The sequence below is a fragment of the Echeneis naucrates genome, chromosome 18, assembly GCF_900963305.1.
Source record: "Echeneis naucrates chromosome 18, fEcheNa1.1, whole genome shotgun sequence".
Lineage (NCBI taxonomy): Eukaryota > Metazoa > Chordata > Actinopteri > Carangiformes > Echeneidae > Echeneis > Echeneis naucrates.
In genome coordinates this window covers 2,587,884-2,608,734 of record NC_042528.1, presented here as the reverse complement: position 1 = coordinate 2,608,734, position 20,851 = coordinate 2,587,884, and the positions used below count along the sequence as shown (strand labels likewise).

Sequence of the window (20,851 nt, the reverse complement as noted above, 5' to 3'; positions counted from 1 at the left end):
CTGATGGTTTTAATTTATTGTCTTATTTTGTCTCTAATGTAAACTGACAGCAAAAGTATATTTGATCTCATAAATCACTGTAAAAGAATTTCAAATGTTTTTGAAAAGTTTATTATGGTAAAAAAAGAAAATATTGATTATCGATAAAATGGTTCAGTAGGAGGAAGGAGTTTTCTTAAATGCAGTGAAATATGATACTCAGCTGATTACATGAAGGATGCTCCTGATTGTGTATTTTGATAGAAACATATTTGATGGTTAAGAAAGAGTTAAAGGTGGCGGGGGGGGGGCGCTAAATGTAGCTACTCTGTCCATTGTTGTTGTCTCCCCCCCCCTTTCCTCTAAAAGTACACAAAAGCAGCACCAGTCCATTGTGGTGCAAAACAGAGAGCAGGCAGGGCGACCTGGGTCGAGAGAGGAGGGTCAGACACACACACACACACACACACACACACACACACACACACACACACACACACACACACACACACACACACACACACACACACACACAGTCATTCTTCCAGCTTCCCTCCGTCACAGAAACAATTCACAAGCTCATGAGTTCAAAGTGTACAGACACACATTCGCTTGAGCACAAGCAGTGAATACGTGCAAACATATGCATGCAAATTCACAATTTTGCAGTTTTGCACACACACACACACACACACACGCAGTATTCAGATCTTTGTATTCAGTGGAGTAAGGTGCATATCCTTGCTCTCTCCCACACAGCGCTTTGTGTTGATTGAACAAGTTGCTCTGATATAAGGAGAGATGACACATTTAAAACTAAACCAACTCTCTCTCTCACACAGACACACACTCTCTCTTAAACAAAGTAAAATTGCTCAGTCATCGTTGTGCTCTTGCCCTGAGGCTGAAATCGTGGTTGGGACCTTCCAAACCAAATGGCACCATTAGCCATTAGAGAATAGACAAACAAATCTGAGCTTACTACACTGTCACTATCTGTCACATGCTGATTTAGAGACTTCGTCTGGTAAATGGAAAAAAAAAAAAAACTGCCTTTATTTTTAAAAAAAAGCTGATTTAAAAACAAATTTTTCTTTCTTTCCCATCATACGTGAAGAAAGGTTACGATAATATGTGAAGGGCTGCTCGGCTGCAGCGCGTCACGTCCCACCCATGTGTGCCTGTGAGCAAGCTGAGGACGATTAGGCAAAGATAAATTCGCAGCACAATAAAATGCTCATGCTTTAATAAGTGTAGCCGCCGTTTGAGAGTGTAATGGTCTGCAGTAAATGGAAGGGGGGGGGGGGCCCTGCTGGTTGTCACAGGAAACACTGGCTCTGCTATATAGGTCACAGCACCTCCCCACAGAGCTCTGCTGGGCTTTCTGTATGGCGTGTTTATCTGCGATGAGACTGTGAGGATCAGGGGCAGACGGAGCTTCGTGCCAGTGCCCATGATGCACTGCACCGAGCGGCATGGATGCCAGAGACTAGGAAGGTTTAGACGAAGGAGGGGGGGGGGGGGGTGACACAGAAAAAGATAAAAGGCAGCTGTTCTTAAGTAACCTTAATCACGTCCACATTGCCAAACTGCTGCCTCATTAAAGCCACCAAAGGGTTGGGAATAAAAAGTTGGGATAAACACGTCCTTGGAAGCCCCGAGGCCGCCGTTTAATTGGCTGTGAGGCTGAAACCGTCAACTTTTATCCTCAAATTCCTTCAGTCCTCCGTCTGCAGACCTCACAACACAACACACGGAGGAAAATATACATCACAGAAGTTAATCCTGAATAGAAATATTAATTTAGCCAGAGTTCCTGACCCCGTCTGACGGCAAAACATTTACCCTCCACAATTTCTGACATCCGAGTCATCAATAAGTGATCTAAACATTTAGGCTGATTTTATCTGGAATATTAAAATATGTTCTTTCATATTTGATTCAAGTTCGACGTTGGGGCATATAACTTAAGTTCAATGTGTGTAAAATGAATTATCAGCTGTTTTCTGTGAAATCAGATATTCCAAACTTAGAACCAAAGACTCAGCGCAGGTTTTTCTGAAAAAACATTTGGCTGTGCGAGTTGTGTAAAATCAGCTTCGCGTTTATTTGTGTGGATATTTTTCAATCAGCTGGATAAGAGGAAGATATGAATAGCTTGACCCAAATATGTTAATAACCGGGACATGAGCAGTAATCCGAGACGCTGAGTCCACAGACTGAACAGTCCTGCGCCGCCTCTTGATTCACTTTCTCTGCTTCCTCCAAACTGACGCAGCTGAACGGAGGAGAAGGCCTCACATGTCTGAATCACTCTTTCTGTTTTCACACCGGCTGCCTGCTCCTGAACAACAACTCACATTCCAACACACACACACACACACACACAATAAATACCTCGGCTTTTGTGAAGATAACCTAAACCACTTATTCCTGAACGCTGGCCTGAGCTGCGACCGCTGCGTGCTTTCATCCTGAGTCCTTCAACCGCTGATCCCGTTTCAGACCAAACCCTGAACTGCCTCTTTACAGAAGTTAAAATAAGCACAGCATGTTTTCCTTCAACGGCATTGAACTGAATAACAGAGCAGATAACTGCACACTGAATAAATGTGTATACATTATACGTGGATATGTGTTACTCATGATAATTAACATATACAGATGCTTATCATTAAGATTTGAAATGTAAAAGACACCGCTTATTAAAAAGTATTTCAAATGTCTGGTTTTGATTTTTAAAATCTGGATACTTCCCTCCATGAAATAAGATTTAATGCTCGATTGTGTTATTGATGAGGCTGTTTTGCTGCCTCGTACCATCCTGGCTGGTCGGATCGGTGCAGCACTCATGTTGTCACAATTCAAATGTGGAAGATTCTTCACATGTGAACGCCTCTCTGAAATTATCAGAGCAAAATGTGTCTGCGTTTTTAGCACAAAAAAACAAAAGAACAAAAACCTGATGTTCTTTGGAAAGTCCACTAGAGGGAGACAGAGAGCTGCAGGAGTTTCCATTTTTTCCCCTTCTCATCTGTAGGAAGTAATGAAGTGTAGTATGGTGCATTTGGCAGGGACGATTTTCAGCTGTGCATGAATGTGTATGAGTATTTACAGCTGCAGAAGAAAGCTTGTGTGGGCTGAATCAAAAATAAACAATGTTTATGTATATTTTGCAGTTGATGCTGTTATTTAAAATGCTCCATTCTCTTTAGCAAAAACGCAGATGCGATAGTAAATGACTATATTTGGTCAATCGATTCGTTGCTGTTTTCAGTCTTTTTATTTTATTCACAAAAAGGAAACTGTGTAAGCATCACCTGAATATTTCCAGTGTCATCACTGAGAATTTTTTAAGATAAATTTTCATCTGATTGTCAACACCTGCCCCCCTTTTTCAGGATTCAAGTGCGACATCGTCGTCATGCAAAGAGAGGGAGACTGACTTGTTGTGTTCTCAGTGTCTTTGTGCGTTGTCGTCCCACTCTGACAGTATGCTTTTGTCATTAGCTAAGATTTCCTAACTCTTTTCCATTGTGGAGTCTGGGAAGTAGGTGGGCCACTTTGAACACCAAAGAATTTCACAACATCGGGATATTTTAAACTGCTGCTTTGTCTTGTTTTTTTTTTTTCCTCTCCTCCTCTTTAGTTTCTGCTGCCTCCCTCGATAACATCCTCTGTCCAACTCACCCGTTTCTCCTTCTCTCCCGTCTCTGATCCGAGCAGACCATGGCGGAGTACAGCTCTCTGCTCAGCGACCTGTCTGAAAACATCACCAACGAGGACTTGGAGCAGCTGAAGTCGGCCTGCAAGGAGGACATCCCCGAGGACCAGAGCAACAACATCACCTCCTCCAAAGAGTGGTTCAGCTACCTGGAGAAGAACGACAAGCTGGCTCAGGGTGAGGCGCGAACGACACAAAATGGCTGACACCTCCGTTAGGCGTCAGGCCTTTTCACTGAGCAGACCCCCCCCCTCCTCCTCCTCCTCCTAATAACTGCCTCCCGTGCAGATAACCTCTCATACATCGAGCACATCTTTGAGATCTCGCGGCGACCGGACCTGCTGACGAGGGTGATCGAGTACCGCACCACCGTGCTCAAGATCTCCGAGGACGACGAGATCGACACCAAGCTCACACGCATCCCATCAGCCAAGAAATACAAAGGTGAGTGGCCAAACAGGATGTTTGATTTCGCTTTTAATTTGGGTGTAAATAGTATTCAGCATGAGTTCAATATGAAGGACTGGATTTAATGTTGAATCTCAGATATTTAGAGTTTGACTGTTTCAACCAAAACTGCTGTAGCCTTAAAACCCTTTTTCATAAAGTTCTGTCTTTCTTTTTCTTTAACAATGTAAAGATATCATCCGCCAGCCATCTGAAGATGAGATCATCAAGTTGGCCCCGCCCCCTAAAAAAGTGTGAGGTCGTGACCCCAGACCTGACCCGATTTCTTCACTCCTGGCACTCTAATCAACCAACCGACCATTTCTGACCAAACCCATCTCTTCCCCCGCTTCACCACCCACCACACACACACACACACACACACACACACACACAGACACACACACACACTTCCCATGGCCAAAAGTCACACAGGCAGCCACCTGCAAAGCCAACCAATCAGATTGTAGCGATACAGCTTCTTCCCAAGTTGAGGAGAGACGGGAAAAGGCAAAAGAAGGAGAAGGAGACGGACCGACAGTGTGTGTGTGTGTGTGTGTGTGTGAGAGAGAGAGAGAGAGAGAGCGAGCGAGCCAAAGTCTGAGTGGGTCAGTTCACGATGAGTGTAACCTGTAAACACTGTTCAATCTGTGATGCTGTGTTTATGCAACCGTCTGTGTGTGTTTGTGCATCAGCCAGTCAAGGCAGAATACAGCATTTAAATTACAAACTACACAACTACACACCCCTCTTCAAAACTTAGCAGCTAAATAAAATAGTAAAGCTTTATTCACCCAGAAATTCTGCAAATGCCAGGAAGTTGACAAGTAAACTGACTGGTACTTCTTCAATATACAGTGATACATGATCAAGGCTAACTAATTTAGCAGTTCTTTATTTAGTTTGTTTTATTTTGGGGGGGGGTTAAATCTCAGAAAGCAAGAAAAAGAATACTACCTGCAGACGAAATGAAACTAAAAAGAAAAAATATAAATAAATAGTTCATGTGACCAAAACAAAACTACTAATCTCAACTAGCCAGTAAAACTGATTTAATTCTCTTAAATGACTGGTTCATTTCCACGACCGTGCTCGTTTTAGTGTTTGTAAATGTGAGAGGCGTTGATTGACGTTTTGGGAAATTTTGCTTTCTTGCTGTGACATAGATGAGAAGATTGAAGTGAGCGTTGTGATCGTACATTTTCTGAAATATGAAGCTTCAGCTAGCAGCTCTTTGGGGTGATTACTGGAAAAGAAGAAATGTCATACAGAGTGGCACTCTCAGAGAGATAGTAAATAAATACACACATAATTATATCACGTTATAAAATAAGTTAATATTGTAGGGAGATATTCAGAGTTGATTTTTTTTTTCATAGGAAAATCTGATATTTGATGTACACTTTTGTCACAGCAAGAGCTATATAAAGGAAAATATTAAGATAGAAAAGATATAGCAGACATCACTCTTTACACCAACAGGACCAGATGGCGTGAAGGTCTGCTGTACGAGCCGGTTAGAGATGTAAATATGCAAATAATATATTGCAAGAAAATCTAACTGAATAATATATTGACCTGCAGTGTGTGTCCCACATTCAGTGTAGTCTAATTAAATTCAAATTAACACCAAGCCAGCACGTAAAGTACTTTGGACTACCTTGAAAATGCAGACGTCTATTTTTGAGTATAATCAGATGTTATATTTGCAGCGTGAACGTGTCGTGTTGAAACATTTGTTCGCCTGTTAGTTGCCGTTTTCTTTGTAATAACTGACTTGTGTGTGTGTGGCCTCACGTCGGATGGAAGACAAAGTAAAGCCTCTGAAGTTAAAGTGGAAAAACGTGCAGATCAAAGTTAGGTTGATGAATTAAAAATAAAATAAATCAGTGTAAATACAGCAGGTTGTGATGGATCTATAATGCAAACAGCTCATAATCTGCTGACTATGCCATTCCTGCCATGCACCAACACAATAGCTAGCAAGACTGTTGAAACTAAACTATAATAACTGCTCTTTTGAACACTGTGTCTCTTTTTTCCCCGCGAAGAAGCCTTAGCAGACTTTGTGTTTCACCCCAAAATTTTCTTTTGTGACAACTGTGAGCGACTGTGTGCCGAGTTCATCTTAGAGCGGCTCGCACTTCTAAAGAGAGCGTTGTTGCTTTCACTTGGATAATTTGGGCTAAGGACTTCGGTGTCGGTGTGTGAAGAATGTCTGTCGTCGTCTAAGCTGTAGGGTCGAACAAAAAAGAAAAAATCTATCAGTGTAGGACTAATCATTTATACCCCCCCTCCACCATTCCCTCATCACCCCCGGTGCCAACGATGAAGACTTCTGCTTCAGTCACAGTTTCTGTGATCCGTTTTTTCTTTTTCTTTTGTATTGCTCGCCGTATATTGTCGTGCTGGACTGATTTGTATCCTATGCATTTACGTCTGTAGGAAAAAAAAAAAAAACAAACAAAAACTGCACTGTAACATAAACCTCCCACTAAATCTATAAAGTCAGGGTGTTTGACACAATCCTGACGCTGTTGTGTTGAAATTGTATGACGGATGTGCTCAGAAGAAATGAGGAAGTGATTCAGAAAAGGACATAACTGCTCGTTGTTCAACTTGTTAGACCAACTATACTGTACAACTTTTACTCTTTTTTTTTTTTTTTTTTTTTTCTCAAGCCAAGTCTTAATATAACAAAAACATCAAATAATCTTTTAATGCCTGATTATTTCTAGAAGGGTTCAATAGTTAGCAAACAGTTGATGTGTTTCTTTTAATAAAACATCTGGTGAGCTTTTTATGTTGTTGTGAAAGGAATAGTCCACCTTAAAATACTTTAACGTGGTCACACTGTGAATTCTGATGGATTTATTCACGGTCCCCTGAGGATAAATTCTGGAGTTAACATTTACCAGTTTGGTTTTACTCTCCCACAACATCTACTTAATCAGGATTAAAAAAACAAACATCTCCAACATTTTGTCGTACCAGATCTGGTATTTGCGTCATATTGATGATGACGTGACGGTGACGGAGTATTTCTGGGTGGATTTTTCCCCTCAGCGTCCAGACTATCCCTCGTTAGGCCGGACCCTCAGTGAAGCGGTAGCTGCCTTCCTGTTGAACTCAAACTGGGCGGCGGTTGTACTCACTGCTATGACCTGCGGGTAACAGTCTATCCCAGAGATAAAATCCAATAATGTCGGCTTGTTACTCAGTAAGAGCTTTGGTGGTTGTACAAACCAAAAGTAAGCTTCTTCTTCTTTTTTTTTTTTTTTTTTTTTAAGGCCCTCCCCTCCCCACATTTTAGCATGTTTTCATTTTGCACAAATTTTCAGAAAAGGGAGGAGCTGGGCTGAGTTTTCTTGTTTTTATTTGAAGTGCTTTTTGATTATCAACTTGTGACTTTCGATGTTTGTGACCAGAATTTTGGTTTTGTTTTTTTTTTTTTTGTTTTATTTGGTTTTTCCGCCCCTCCCTCTTCCCCAGAATTTCTCATGTTAGCAGTTGTGTGGTAGTTTTTGTCGGTAGTTTGACACTAGGATTGTCCATGAAATATCTGTAAACATTAAATAAGTAAATAAATACATAAACAAAACTAAAGAAAAGCAGGCTGCGGACGCTCCGGCTTGGGGCTCAAGTTCAAATGTCTAATTCAGGTTTTTCACTGGAATGTTTAAAATTTCTGTCGCCGTCAAAATATGGCTGTGCTGCACCGATTACAATCTTTTATTTAGCTTTTCTTAAACATCAGTTCACCGTTTCCTCATCCTCCTCTTAAATCAACGCCTATCAGTGTCGCTGCGACCTTCGATTATATGTTTGGCTTCACTTGGTGTTTTCCTCCGTAGCCATCGGCACATAATATATCCACATATCAGTCAGAAATGATGTCAGAATTTGGATTTCCACTTGCCAAGTACATATCAACTTAGTGAATGCTGCAAATCATAAACCAACTAAAATACAGATGTTTTAATGATGAATACCAGATTAATAACCAATACATGGCTAAAGATGAAGAAATGAGGAGGTGAACAGTTAATTAGATCTCATTCACTCCCCCGTTAAAGATGAGACTGTGGTTTTGTGTTTCCATTTTATTAGGTTGTAAATATGTATTTTGAATATATATCACTGTGTTTGTTTTGAAATGGATTAATTTATTTAATGCCTATATATTGTTGTTTTTACATATCCTGATTTTGTTTTTACTAACTGGAAACAAATCAAGGGGATGAACGTTGTGCTTATCTAATGTTTAGCAGGCCACGCATCAACATTTTTATAATTCATGTTGTTCTCTTCATTTATGTTTTTGCTGTTTCTGCTTTGGGTGATTTATTTTACAACAAAAAAAATATTCATTTCATTGTATTTACTGATATGTAACATATTATGTTTTACTGTGTTGTATTTGATCAGATGTGTTGTGCTCACTGCTTGTAAAATGATTTTATTCAGAGAGTTTCCAAATCATGACAAAAGATAAAAGACGGTCACAGACTCACAATCTGCCATTTTTCTTCACACTCGACATTTGTCACTTCCACTTTTCATTGAAAACAGGAAAGATTAAAAAACTTATTTGGCAAGGTTTGAGAAATGTTGATGGAGCAAACTGAACCGTGAAGTTTCATCACGTTTTAATCTCAACAAGTTGTTTTTGTATGAATATCTGGCAACTGACAAGAACCATTCAAACAATAAACAGTCAGTCGAGTTTTGTCTGGCAATCCCAAGTGCTCAACATTAAATACATAGACAATCATTAAAAACTGTGTCATGAGTGAATAGTTTAGTATTATTTTGTAATTTGATGTCAGTTTGACAGTTTATAATTTGATCAATTGGGGTTTAAGGACTGCAGCATTTATTTAGCTTAACACGGCCAAGCCAGCCAAAGTCAGCTAATTCTCCTTTAAAGCAAACTAGCATCGCTAGTAAGCCCTTTTTATTTGAAATGTAGTTTTATTCAGCATAACTTCAGCGTTGTTTTTGTCCTAGCCGCCATGAGCTAACCGGCTAAATTTACACTTATCATCTTCAGAGACGTTGGAGGTGAAAAATAATATCAACTTATCAAAAACATAACAGCATTGAGTTTGGTGAGTTCATTATGCTTTCAGTTTATCTATTTAATATTGAACACTTGAGGCCATTTGGGGGCTCCAGGCGAACAGCGTTTTGGGGGGCCCCAAAGGGCCTTTTATGGGGCCTGGGGCTCCAGCTGAACGCCTGGTTTGCCTAATAGGACGGTTCACCTCTGCTTGAGGCGCCGTCAGTTACATTAGCTGTTTTTCTTAGTGAAAGGTTAAACGGGACACGGATGGAGCGATAGAGTGACAGATAATCTGCGCCGGTTAGAGCAGTGGGAAGAGTTGTTTCGGGGAGTAGCTGCTGTAGATTCGTAGTTTGGGAAACATCTCCATTATTTGTGGGGAACGTCGCAGGTTAGCAGCTAGATAGCGTCGCGTTGAATGTGGCCGGCCTTTGTGAGGTGTGAAAATAGGAGGAATGCTGAATGTCTGGTCAGTTGTGTCTGATACTGTGTGAGCTTTTATTTGCGAGTTAATAAATATTGTGAAAAAGCTTCTTAACCCCGACAACTTATATTTATCAGAAAAATGATCCTTTTGGCAGATACAGTTTACATTTTGTGCACAAAAGCTTCGACATTGTACGTCAAAGTGCCAATTTCATTTAGCTACCAACTGCTGGGGTGTGTTGACTTGAAATCATGACCTGCTTGACTTTTAGCGATTTCTCCTGATGTTTGTAGTGAACAATCTTGCCTTCAGATGGTCGGATTAAAGTGCCGCGGCTCCATCAGACGTTTTCTGAAGTGCGCGTGTGCGTTTTTTTGTTTTTGCAGTAGTGGACAATAGAGGCTGTTTTGAAGTGTTGTGTTTTCAGTGCTAATCCTAGCTCGCTGTGGTTGAAGATTTAAATTTAAGCTGAAGACATTCCCGTGGTGGCCTTTAAGTTGTTTAGGACATCTAACGATTTGGCTGAGCACGAAAGGAGGTGCAGGTTTGGAGGTTTTTGCACAGGTTAGCGGACAGGACTTGAAAAATCTAATTCTTTGTTGGTGCAGTTAACAAACAGATCTCACAACAAGATTTTCCCTAAATCTATTCCTGCTATCTGAATGGGAGATCTTCATTTTCAGCTGCTAAATGGACTTTTGACGGTTGTGTTGAAAACAAGTTGGAGGGATGTTGTCAAATGTGAAGATTTGAATTAATTTTTAAAAAATTCAACGCTCAATTCGCTGCAGTGAGAGTCAGTCAGCGGGACGTTTTCTCTCGTATTCCGCCTGTCTTCTTTTTTATTATTGTTACTTCTCAAACGGTGTAGCAAGTGAAGGATGAGGTTGGTTCTCACAGTCGAGTTCAGTCCAGTCCATTCCTGGCCGAGGAACTGACGTGGTTTGGAAAGCTGTGATGTTGCGTTCAACAACACAACGAGGAGCGTCTCCACTTCCATCAGTCCATTCTCACACACATTTCACCATCTAACCCTGTTGGACGCCATGGGCTCAATGCTGTTAGAAACTTTTGCTAAGGTTTCCCTCTCAATGGGGCAAGAAGTACTTCAGGATTTATTTTGCAATGACTGCAACAAAATATGATATGAGGTATTATTAAAAAAAATATAAAAAGGTGTGGCTTTTTGTCATGATTTAAAAGAGACTGAACTGAAATTATGCCATTTTGTCATTGTGCTAAAATGAATATAAATATTATATATTAAAATATATTTGCTAACCTATTCTGTGTTCCCTGAGGTTGTCTTTTTTTTAATTGAGGAAAATGTTATTTGTAGTTTATTTAAAGTGGACTCAAATGATAGCAAAGTATTTGGAGAAAATTGTTATCAGTTGTTTATTGGAGCTTGAGCTCAAGGAGATGGAAAGATTTATAACCCCTGAGGATAGTTTTTATACACTTTGAGAGAACTATAAATAGTTTATACCTCACTTTTCTTCAAGTCCCAAGAAAAGGGAGAAGATGTTTTTCTACGTTGATGTTTCATTCGGAAACATTTATCAGCTCTGCCACCGGCGCTATCAGCAGAAAACCACAGCTGCATCTGGGGGAGTCGCCTGAACATCTCAAGGCCTGACTGCAGTATCTGATCATGTCTGAAGCTTCAATGAACCCTTTAATGCTGCATATATCATACTTGGTGCAAACATTTCTGGCAAAAGAAAAGGTAACGAGTGTAGATAAACACTGGATTGTTCAAAATAGCTGTCAGCGTCACTTTACCAATAAATATATTTAACGTGCAGACTCAGGAACACTCTGCAGGTGTTTTGAGTTAATGACCTGATGAGAGTGTGACACCGTGAGTCTCCAATAGTTTCTTTTTTCCATTAGCTTTAACTTGTAATCATCAGAATTAAAAAGTAAACACTCAGTCAGTGTGTAGTTTGTTGAGATGCACGTAAATGTACATAAGTACTGACTCTGGTAAGAAAATGTGACTTATTAACTTATCTCGATTAATGTTCACTGAGTCACTGTGTAATTTTAAGGTGTGCCTCTTGACAGATACTTGTTTTAAGTCAAGTATGATAAATATAAATCCATAATATGATGTTCATCCTGGAAACGAAAGTGATATTTGTGCTTTTACCCCCTCGAGCAAGACCATAAAAGGCCGGTATTCCAACGAAACTCTTTCCACAAATCCTGTTGCAGAGATTCAATCATAACACATGACTCAATGTGTCAATCTCAGTTTACCCGCAAGGTGAATTAATCTCTGGCAGAACCTGAAAAATATGCTTAAGAAAGAACTTACTCAGACTGAGAGCAAAGGAGGGATTTTATCACTGAAAGCGTCACTGAATATTTAGTTCACCAGCTGTAATTACCTCGCCCTTTTACGGGAATATTTTACCCATGGAGAAAACAAAAACATGCCATTTGGAAAAATGTCAATACTACCAAACAAAACTGCTACACTAAACCAGAAACTAAACTGCTTCTAGTATCTCCACCTGATTTAGCAATTTTATTAATTTCCACATGAAAATGTTTCATAATTAGATTTCTTACATATTTTATGAAGAAATTAGAACTAAAAAATGACTAAACTGATTATTTTTTCCAAGCTGTTTTAAAACCTGTTTTTTAATTATTATTCTCTTTTTCAAATCTTGGCTGATATTTTAATTAGATGAAGGATTTATTGACACATCTGGAACCAGTTATCAGAGAAACAAGCTTTGGTTTGCTCCCAGATGTTGACCTTTATTCCGTTTCATGGAGAGTTTACGTTGCTGTGTTGCATCATGTAGAGGGATTGATGAGCTGATGAGCTGATGATGTTATCAAATCAAATCAAATCAAATCTGATTTATTTGTATGGCGCCAAATCATAACAAAGTTACATCAAGGCACTTTACATATAGAGCAGGTCTAGACCAAACTCTTTATAAATTTATTTAAAGAGACCCAACAGATCCCCCGATGAGCAAGCACTTGGCAACAGTATCTTCGAAGATAACATTCGAGCAGCCTCAGTCAAAACTTTAACTATATATAAATACATATACTGATGAATATTTGTCTTCACATCCAGTCCACAGTAGAAGGTGTCTGATGATGTCATCCACCCACCTGGGGGTGTGGCTTGTGCTTCCAGTGATAAAAGTCCAACCATCTTCCTGCATACAGTTAAGTTGCCAGTCACAAATATCCAGCAGAGGACAGACAAGTTACCAATCCTTCAGAGAGCTGTGCATCATCAGAGGTAAGGATTTGTTATTTTTATTTATTCTTATCACTGTATGAAGCTTCAGATTTCATTCAGAGTTAATATGCTGTGTTCTGTGGAATATATCTGCTGTCGTTGGAGCTGTTGAGCCAAAAGATCTCGGCAGTGATAGTAAAATTTGGCAGTGAAAAACTCATTTGAATTGAAAAACACTCCCATAATGACATACACACCGAAAAAAGGGATGTATTGAGTGAAAGGAGTGCTGTCAGGAAATTAGATCCACAGAAAAATAAGATAAAGACTCAGAGTAACTGAATGAAACAATAATCATCTGTTTACTTTGGACAGTGTGAACAGCTCTGACTGTTTTGTTTGTTGTGATGTGTTGATGAGGCGTGCCCTTACATGGAGGAGTGCTGTCCCTGGTTCACTGTCGTCACACCATAAAAATCTGGTGTTACCAGCCAGTTTTTGTTTATTTTTTTTCAGTCAAAGAAAGCAGCTGAGTTGTAGTTTCACTCCCGGTTGGAGTTATAATCCTTCTCTGGAGCGTTGTTCGAGGTGCTTCCCCTCGACAGCAAAAAAAAAAAAAAAAAAAAAAAAAAAAAGCAGTAGCTGAGAAACGATACTGAAAAATCTGTGGCTCTTAAAGGAAACTGTCCCTCTGACTGCCTGCTATGTCATCCTTTTACTTTCACTTCCCCTTCCTCTCATGAGCTCATTTGGACTTCCAGCTTCACACAGACACACAATGAATGAAAAAGTGGATAAATTATGCTGTACAGTGACAACCTTGATGTTGTGTGTCAATGACAGCTCTCATAAAACACACCCTTCATTACTGATGACTCACTGACATGTAGAAAAACATCAAATAAAAGATGTCAGATGGGTTATTTATTTTTTACTGTTGTGTATATAAATCTTTTTCTTACAGGAAACTGAAGGTCCAAGATGGCAAATGGATCTGTCCAGTCCTCTCTTCGACGTCAAGGAAGTTACGGAGGCAATGAAGTCAGAGATTCAGCCTCAAATTTGAATGTTCTCCGTGCAAATCTTTTTGAAGGGCAGACGTTTGCTCCAGAGTTTTTACGGCAGACAGAGGAGAGATTTTACCGAGGAGCCCCGCCTGTATGGCTGAACTTTCACATCAGTGAACAGGCCGAGTCAAAAGGACTCGGCACGCCTCTTATTAAGCGAGACGGATACGACAAACTTGTTAAGCAAATTCAGGAAAAGAAAAAGCGGCGTGAAGTCTCCACGGTTAAACTGTTCCACCAGCCGGGATGTGGAGGAACCACTCTGGCCATGCAGGTGCTGTGGGACTTGAGGAAAAAGTTCAGGTGTGCCATTTTGACAGATTCAGCTGGAGATGTCACAAATGTTGCAAACGACGTGGTTCGCCTTTTCACAGCAGGAAGACGAAGGCAGTACAGCGCTGTGCTGCTGTTACTGAATGATGACAGCAACTTGGAAGATCTACAAGACAGCATTATGGCGGCGTTAGCTGAGCAGAACGTAATCGCCCGTGTGCCAGTGGCAATCTTACTCAGCTGTGTGAGGAAAGAGGAAGTTCAAAACAGTGAACATGTGAACTTAAGAAGAGAACTCTCTGACACAGAGAGAGAAAAGTTTGATGAGAAAAAGGAAGAGCTCAGCAGAGAGTACAGCCATCAACACCAACAGTTCCATGGCTTTAACATCCTGCAGACTAATTTCTCTCCAGACTACATCAGACAGGCGTGTACAGATTTCCCTTCGGAACAAAGAGCAAAGAGAGCACAGAAAACTCAGAAGACTCAGCTTGCTGGCTTTCTGGCGCTGCTGAATGCTTATGTACCAGGTTCATATCTCCTGGAGTCTCAGTGTCAGGACTTCCTCAAAAAGGACAGATTCATTCGTGCAGATGTTTCTCTGGAGGGCAGCATGCAACCCTTCAATCATCTCTTTGTCGTCTTCCAACAAGATGAGAGATCTGAAAGAAGAGTCCGCATGGCTCACTCCATGATAGCAGAGACTTGCATCGAACTGATGAGCAGGGCTGGAGCAACCAGAAGTGACACGGCAATTAACTTTCTGAACTCTTTTTGCAGAGGTGATGTTCCTTCGAGTCTGCATGGCTTTGTCAAAGACATGCTAACTAAAAGAGAAATTAAAAGAGAGGAGACTGTTAATGACAATATCGAACCAAAGGACAGAGAAAGGTTTTCTAGACTTATTCTCGATATTCAGAGCATGGAGGAGTACGAGTTAGAAAGAGGCCGAACTCACAACAGCTCACAGAGTGCATCAGTGCTAAAGGTGGCATCAGAAAATTTTGAGAAAAATGCATATTTTCCACAAGCACTCGCTCGCGTTTATTATCTCGAGCTAAAAAACTACAAAGAGGCAGAAAAATGGGCAAAAGTGGCAAAAGAAAGATCTCCTCAGAGATCGTTTGTTGCAGATACACTGGGCCAAGTCTACAAGAACCATTTGAGGAGTATCGGGTCTACTGCCCGACCAGAAGAGATTCTGAAACTCGCAGTAAAGGCCATTGAAGCTTTCAAAGATGAAGAAGAACTGGCTAAAAGTGAACATGGGCAGGAGATGGAAGGAGAAGGCATGACCATCTGGCATTTCTTTAACACCAGAGGTCAGTATGGTTACCTGCAGGTTTGCAATATTGTGTATGACGTTCTTGTCGATCAGAATCCAACCTGGAAAAGAGTTCTGACAAAGGAAGTGTCCATGTCCTCCGTCCTGACTTTGCTCGGAGACAGCCAACTCTGCGAGTTTGACGAAGTAATACAGAGCCTCAGAGACGACGTGGAGAGGAGAAGCGACTTTTTCAATGCTTTTCTGACGTACTCGAGGCCTGGCATCCAAAAAATGGATAAACCGTACATCAGGAAAGATGTGTTTTCATGCCACTACAAATACACTGGACTTCCTCTGCCTGATCTAGTAAAGGAAATCAAAAAGAAACTGAGTGATGGTGCTGGTAACGGCCGTCCAGTGACAGACGCAGACCCCCCTGAGGCTCACATTGCTGCCTTTTTCAGAGCGTGGCCAGCAGGCAGCATAATAGACCTGATCCAGAACTTGGACGACTCCTATGAGCATGAATATGCGGCCTACTACAGGTCGAGGTACCTGTATCCCTTGTTGTACCTCGGAAAAGGCGGCACTGAGGACAGCATTATTCCGACACGCATAGAAGACATTCTGGAGGACGAAATCGATGTAATGATTAAGGAAAGGATTTTCAGACATCTGCTGGTCCAGCAAAGTCTCGTCAGATTTCGGGGAGTCATACGGAACTACAGCATTGTTGCAACCGTAGGAGACACGAAGGTCAGAGTGAAGGCCAACAGCCGTGACAAACTCTGGGTGCCACGCGATGTTTCCTTCTACCTCGGATTCACCATCAGCGGTCTGACCGCCTTTGACATCGAGACAGAGAAGCATGAAAATGATAAGAGAGAAACTATAACTGTAGTTCAACACATTGAGAACATGCTGATTTGACCATTTTGTTACATTCAGGACATTCATGACAACGTCAGATAAATGACACCATATTTCAGCAGCAAGACATCATTTTCAAATGATGTTTCATGATGATTTATGATGTTTCAATCTTTTGTTCCAGATGAAAATGAAAGCGAGAGATGAGCACGAGGTGGTCACACAAGATGGAGTGAGAAACAAAAGAACGCAGGCGATCTTGATGTGTATATTTGAAATGAGACGACGTGGAGTGATTTATTTCATATCTAGTTAGCAATTATTATGACATCTGCTTTTGATTTTAGGATTTACTTATGATATTCTTTAGTTTGCTTTAAATACTGTTGCATTTGTATCACTTGCTAAGTTAACGTGTATAACAGGAGGGAGGGGGTGAGTGTTTTGGTGGTCACTCTGACCCGGCTGAGAGAAATTAGTTATTTGTGGAGATCTACGAACATGTTCCGGAGCAGAATACCAGAATCTGGTGTTTTAAAAGTATGGGAGACTTTAGGAAAAGCACATTTGAATTTAATTTTCACATTTGAGACTGCTTTTATGGGCTTTGTGTGCACAAAATGTCCAATAAAAAAAGGAAACTTGAGACATTAATTATGACAATGTGGATTAAAGGTTTTATTTTCAGTGATGCTAATGAAGTTCAAATATACAGAAATGAGCAGAATTCTTTGAATAGAAATGATCACTATTCTCAGCAGCCACCTGATGAATACCAAGGAATAAATAAAGATCAGATGGGTACTCCTGTTTGTTGATGTCACATCTGTGTCACCTACAGTTTTTTAAATCACTGAGGTCCAACTGTAAGAATGTCGCAGGTGTTAATGGTTCATCTGAGCCAGCAGCTCCTCCAACGCTGGACTTAAAACGCCTTTTATAATCAGCCTCAGTGTGCTGAAAGGAAAAGAAGAGATTTTCAAAACGTTAAAGTTAGAAAACAGTCTCCTAAAATCATCCTCCTGCTTTGCTTTAGGTTCAGTTATTAATCATCAATAATATTCAGATTCTTTACTGCACTAATGTTGCTTGTGGTGAAATTATGTTAAAATATACTATATATACTACTAATATACTACACTATGTTAAAATATAACATCTAATTACAGTTTCCAATGTAAGTGGGAAACAAGGTTTTTAATCCGGCCAGTTATATTAAATAATTAAATGATATTATTATTATTATTATTATTGTTATTATTAAGCTTCCTTTTCTCTGCAATGCCCACATTTCACCAACAGGTGGCGCGCTCCGGAAACTTTGATCTTTATTGGAGCGTGCTAATTTCGTATTCACCTGTGCACGAGGACACGTGACTAGACGCTCACCTCGGTCACGTGATACAGTCCATCCGAAATGAAGCCACGAGCTAGCAAACATGAGTTTAAGAAAAAGCACGTATTTTTATTTTTAGAGTTTCTTTGGAAAAGCAGAAAAAGGCCAAACGAGGAGAGAGAAAATGAAGACTTCAGAGAAAAAGACGGACTTTTATCAGGAGTGCCACCTGAAATACGGAGTTAGCGGAGTTAGCGGAGTTTTGGCTAACAGGGGATTCTGCGTCATCACATCCGGCACACGGAGACACTTTGGTCAGCTTTCATCACTCACAGTGATGGTGAGTTGTGTTTTTATGCACTTAGTTTTTTCTTATATCGGTCTCTGAAAAGTTTTTAACTTTAAAATGCCCCGTCGCGCTTAAAAAAAAAAAAAAGGTTGGCGGCTGCTGACCTCGAAGGCTTCCGTCCATTTCACCCGGAAGTGCAGATTCCAGTTTTAATTTGACTTTGATCGAGCACATAAAACCAGAAATACGATCCTTTTAATTTATATGATAATAAAAAAATATTGATCCGAACATAACATTCAGATGTTATTTCTTTTTATGTATTTTATGTATGTATGTATCTATATAGTCGTAATTTTTTATCATTTACAAGCGGTCGAATCTGCCGATGAAATATAAATAGTGTATTTATTTCAAGTGGGATGATTTGTGTATTTTTGGGCCCCGTGTGTCAATAAAATAGGTTAAAGTGAAAAAATAATTATAGGCTCATAAAAATGAAGTTGTGCTGGAAAAGGAATACCAAGCCTGAGTATGTGAAACATTTTTTTTATTTGATATGTAAAGGCAAATGGCACAACAAAACTAACTCCAGGCAAAACAACACTGTACCTACTGAAATTGAATGTGAGTTTTCTACTTTAATAGAAAATGCAGTTGTAAAATAATGAGTAGAAACCATTGTGGTCCCTGCTAGACTCTTCAGGACTTAAGTTCAAATAATTAATTCAAGTTAATTGTGTCCTCTCAGACGACCATAAAAGCAAATATTCCAGTTGAATTCTTCTCACAAACCCTGTTACAGAGATTTAATCATCCAGCATGATTCAGCTCTGGTGCAACCTGTAAATCATGTGTACACTTAATCTGAGGAAAAACATTGTAGGAATTTAACCCTGTAAGACCGGCGGGAGTGCCCGCGATGCCTGTTCGTGTTTATTTTTAAATGCTGGTAGGATTGCAACCAAATAAGATAGAGCAATAATTATTTATTTATTTATTTATTTTAAACCAGAGGAGTGACACTTTAACAGCAGGCCTTCAGTGTGTCTCGGATCGCTGTTTCTTCACGCCGATCGGTTTCCAAAAAAAAGCACAAACAACAAACAACTATTGTAATCCATGTAATTCCTGTTTACAGCACTTCAGGTGGTGAAATCTACACCATGTCTTTGTCAACATGATTTATCACAAGGTTTTCTTGTGTGTCACCCCTCGCCACATGACCTGGGATGATCGGAAGTGACGTCATTTTCCCGGGAGTTGTAGTTTTTCCCGCGATCAACTATTAGCTTTAGACTTAGACGTAGTCTCTCCCGCTCATATCTTAATTCTTGCTCTTAGAGAGAGAGAGAGAAAAAAAAGTTAGGAAGTTGGCCATATTTTGATTACCAAAAGAGAGGACCCTAACCCTCCAGATACTAAAATAACACATGATGTTAACTCAAAGATGCCATAGAATTGCAAAAAGTATGCCTCCTCTTTATGGATAGAATATTGCATAGAAGGGATTGAAAAATAATATACTACCAATATACAACTGAAAGAATTTCATGACTAATTATGATTACTGTTAAAGTAAATGTTGCAACTCGTTAAGAATATGCCTATTTAACCGTTGTCAGATGAATCATTCATCAAGTCATCAACTTACTAGAACTGTTTTTAATGTGATCTTTTGACATTTATAAGAACATCAGGTAAAAGGCACACATAGCTTTTTTTTTTTTTTTTTTTTTTTTTGCCGTCTTTGTAATATTTATCAGACCTTGATATAATGTTATGACTGTATTTGATACTTTGTCTTAATAGGTGAACTGAGAAGCTGCACATCTTGTGAAGATGAAGAGGTGAAAAAAAAAAATTCTGTCATTGGTGATTTTGAATTTGTATGATATAGTAACCAGGAAATTTCCCTTAAAAACAGCCTTCACGTATGTGGACTGCAGTCAGCCCTGAACCAGCAAGTAATGCTGAAACCTTCACGTAAGAACAGCATCTTCAGTATTTAAAACTCAGTTGATGTTTTACTGTGTAAATTAGCCAGCTGACATTGTTTGTTTCCCCAATCTTAGCTTGCGGTCTCCAGCAGGACATTTCCAGTGCAGTGGGTCCGGCCTGCGCTGGGTGTGTGATGCCTACGTCAGTTTCACATACCAGATTAAATCTTGGGATGAACATGAGAGGACTCTGAGCGAGATGCACTGCAAACCAGGAGGTCCCCTTCTGGACATCAGTGTCATTATTGGAGAGCCCACAGAAATGCATCTTCCACACTGGAAGTGTACAAGTGAGTGAATATGATGAAAACTGTAGAAATCAACTCAGATTCCTGTAACAGTGAGGCTCCTTATTTTCCCCTCTCTATGGTGTTCAGGAGGCCTCTGCACAGTTTCTGAAGAGTTTGCAGTTCTACACAAAGGAACATGTGGAACCTTTTTGGAACAAGTTTCCGAGGTCTCAGATGCCCACATCAAGATACACCACCTGTACTTCTCGACACATGGAGTCCTGCTAAGAGATGGATTTCCAGTCAACATGCACATCAGTGTGTTGGTTTATCAAACCAACAAAAAGAATCTCGCATTAAGCGTTCATGTGATTCCACGTGATGCTGCTATACAACAGGTCCTTTATGGCAGGAGTTATTTTATACTCTCACATTATTAAGTTGAAGCACATTTATGAATATAATTTTTCTTGTACAGGCTGTGGAGAGAACGGAAAGCACCAAAGGTTCAAAGCTCATTGAAAAGTCCAATCCAAAGAAGCCCCTTAGACTGGAGGACTCTCTCATCCTGACAACTGATGAAGAATCTGCTACGGTTTCTCCTGCGGTACGGTTTGACATATCTGTTCTTCATATTGGCTAAAACTGTCCATTGTTTTT

The 20,851-nt window shown here is 40.1% G+C and overlaps 2 protein-coding genes across 3 annotated transcripts in view; both read left to right on the top strand.

Moving 5' to 3' along the window:
• Positions 1-6,637, top strand: part of pea15 (proliferation and apoptosis adaptor protein 15) — a 28,654-nt gene extending 22,017 nt beyond the window's left edge. The window contains exons 2-4 of one of the 2 annotated variants that reach the window (XM_029526445.1): positions 3,706-3,880; positions 3,992-4,147; positions 4,344-6,637. In XM_029526445.1, coding sequence (XP_029382305.1) covers positions 3,709-3,880; positions 3,992-4,147; positions 4,344-4,408 — 393 coding nt within the window. In that variant the 5' untranslated portion in view covers positions 3,706-3,708 and the 3' untranslated portion in view covers positions 4,409-6,637. Of the gene's footprint in view, positions 1-3,705; positions 3,881-3,991; positions 4,148-4,343 lie in introns of those variants that run through there. The other variant, XM_029526446.1, reaches the window with a different exon arrangement.
• A 6,221-nt stretch (positions 6,638-12,858) lies between these two features.
• Positions 12,859-17,110, top strand: LOC115058872 (sterile alpha motif domain-containing protein 9-like). Its single transcript, XM_029526422.1, has 2 exons — positions 12,859-12,919; positions 13,824-17,110. Exon 2 carries the CDS (start codon positions 13,841-13,843, stop codon positions 16,394-16,396), a length of 2,556 nt encoding a protein of 851 aa, XP_029382282.1. The 5' UTR covers positions 12,859-12,919; positions 13,824-13,840; the 3' UTR covers positions 16,397-17,110.
• Positions 17,111-20,851: the final 3,741 nt, after the last annotated feature.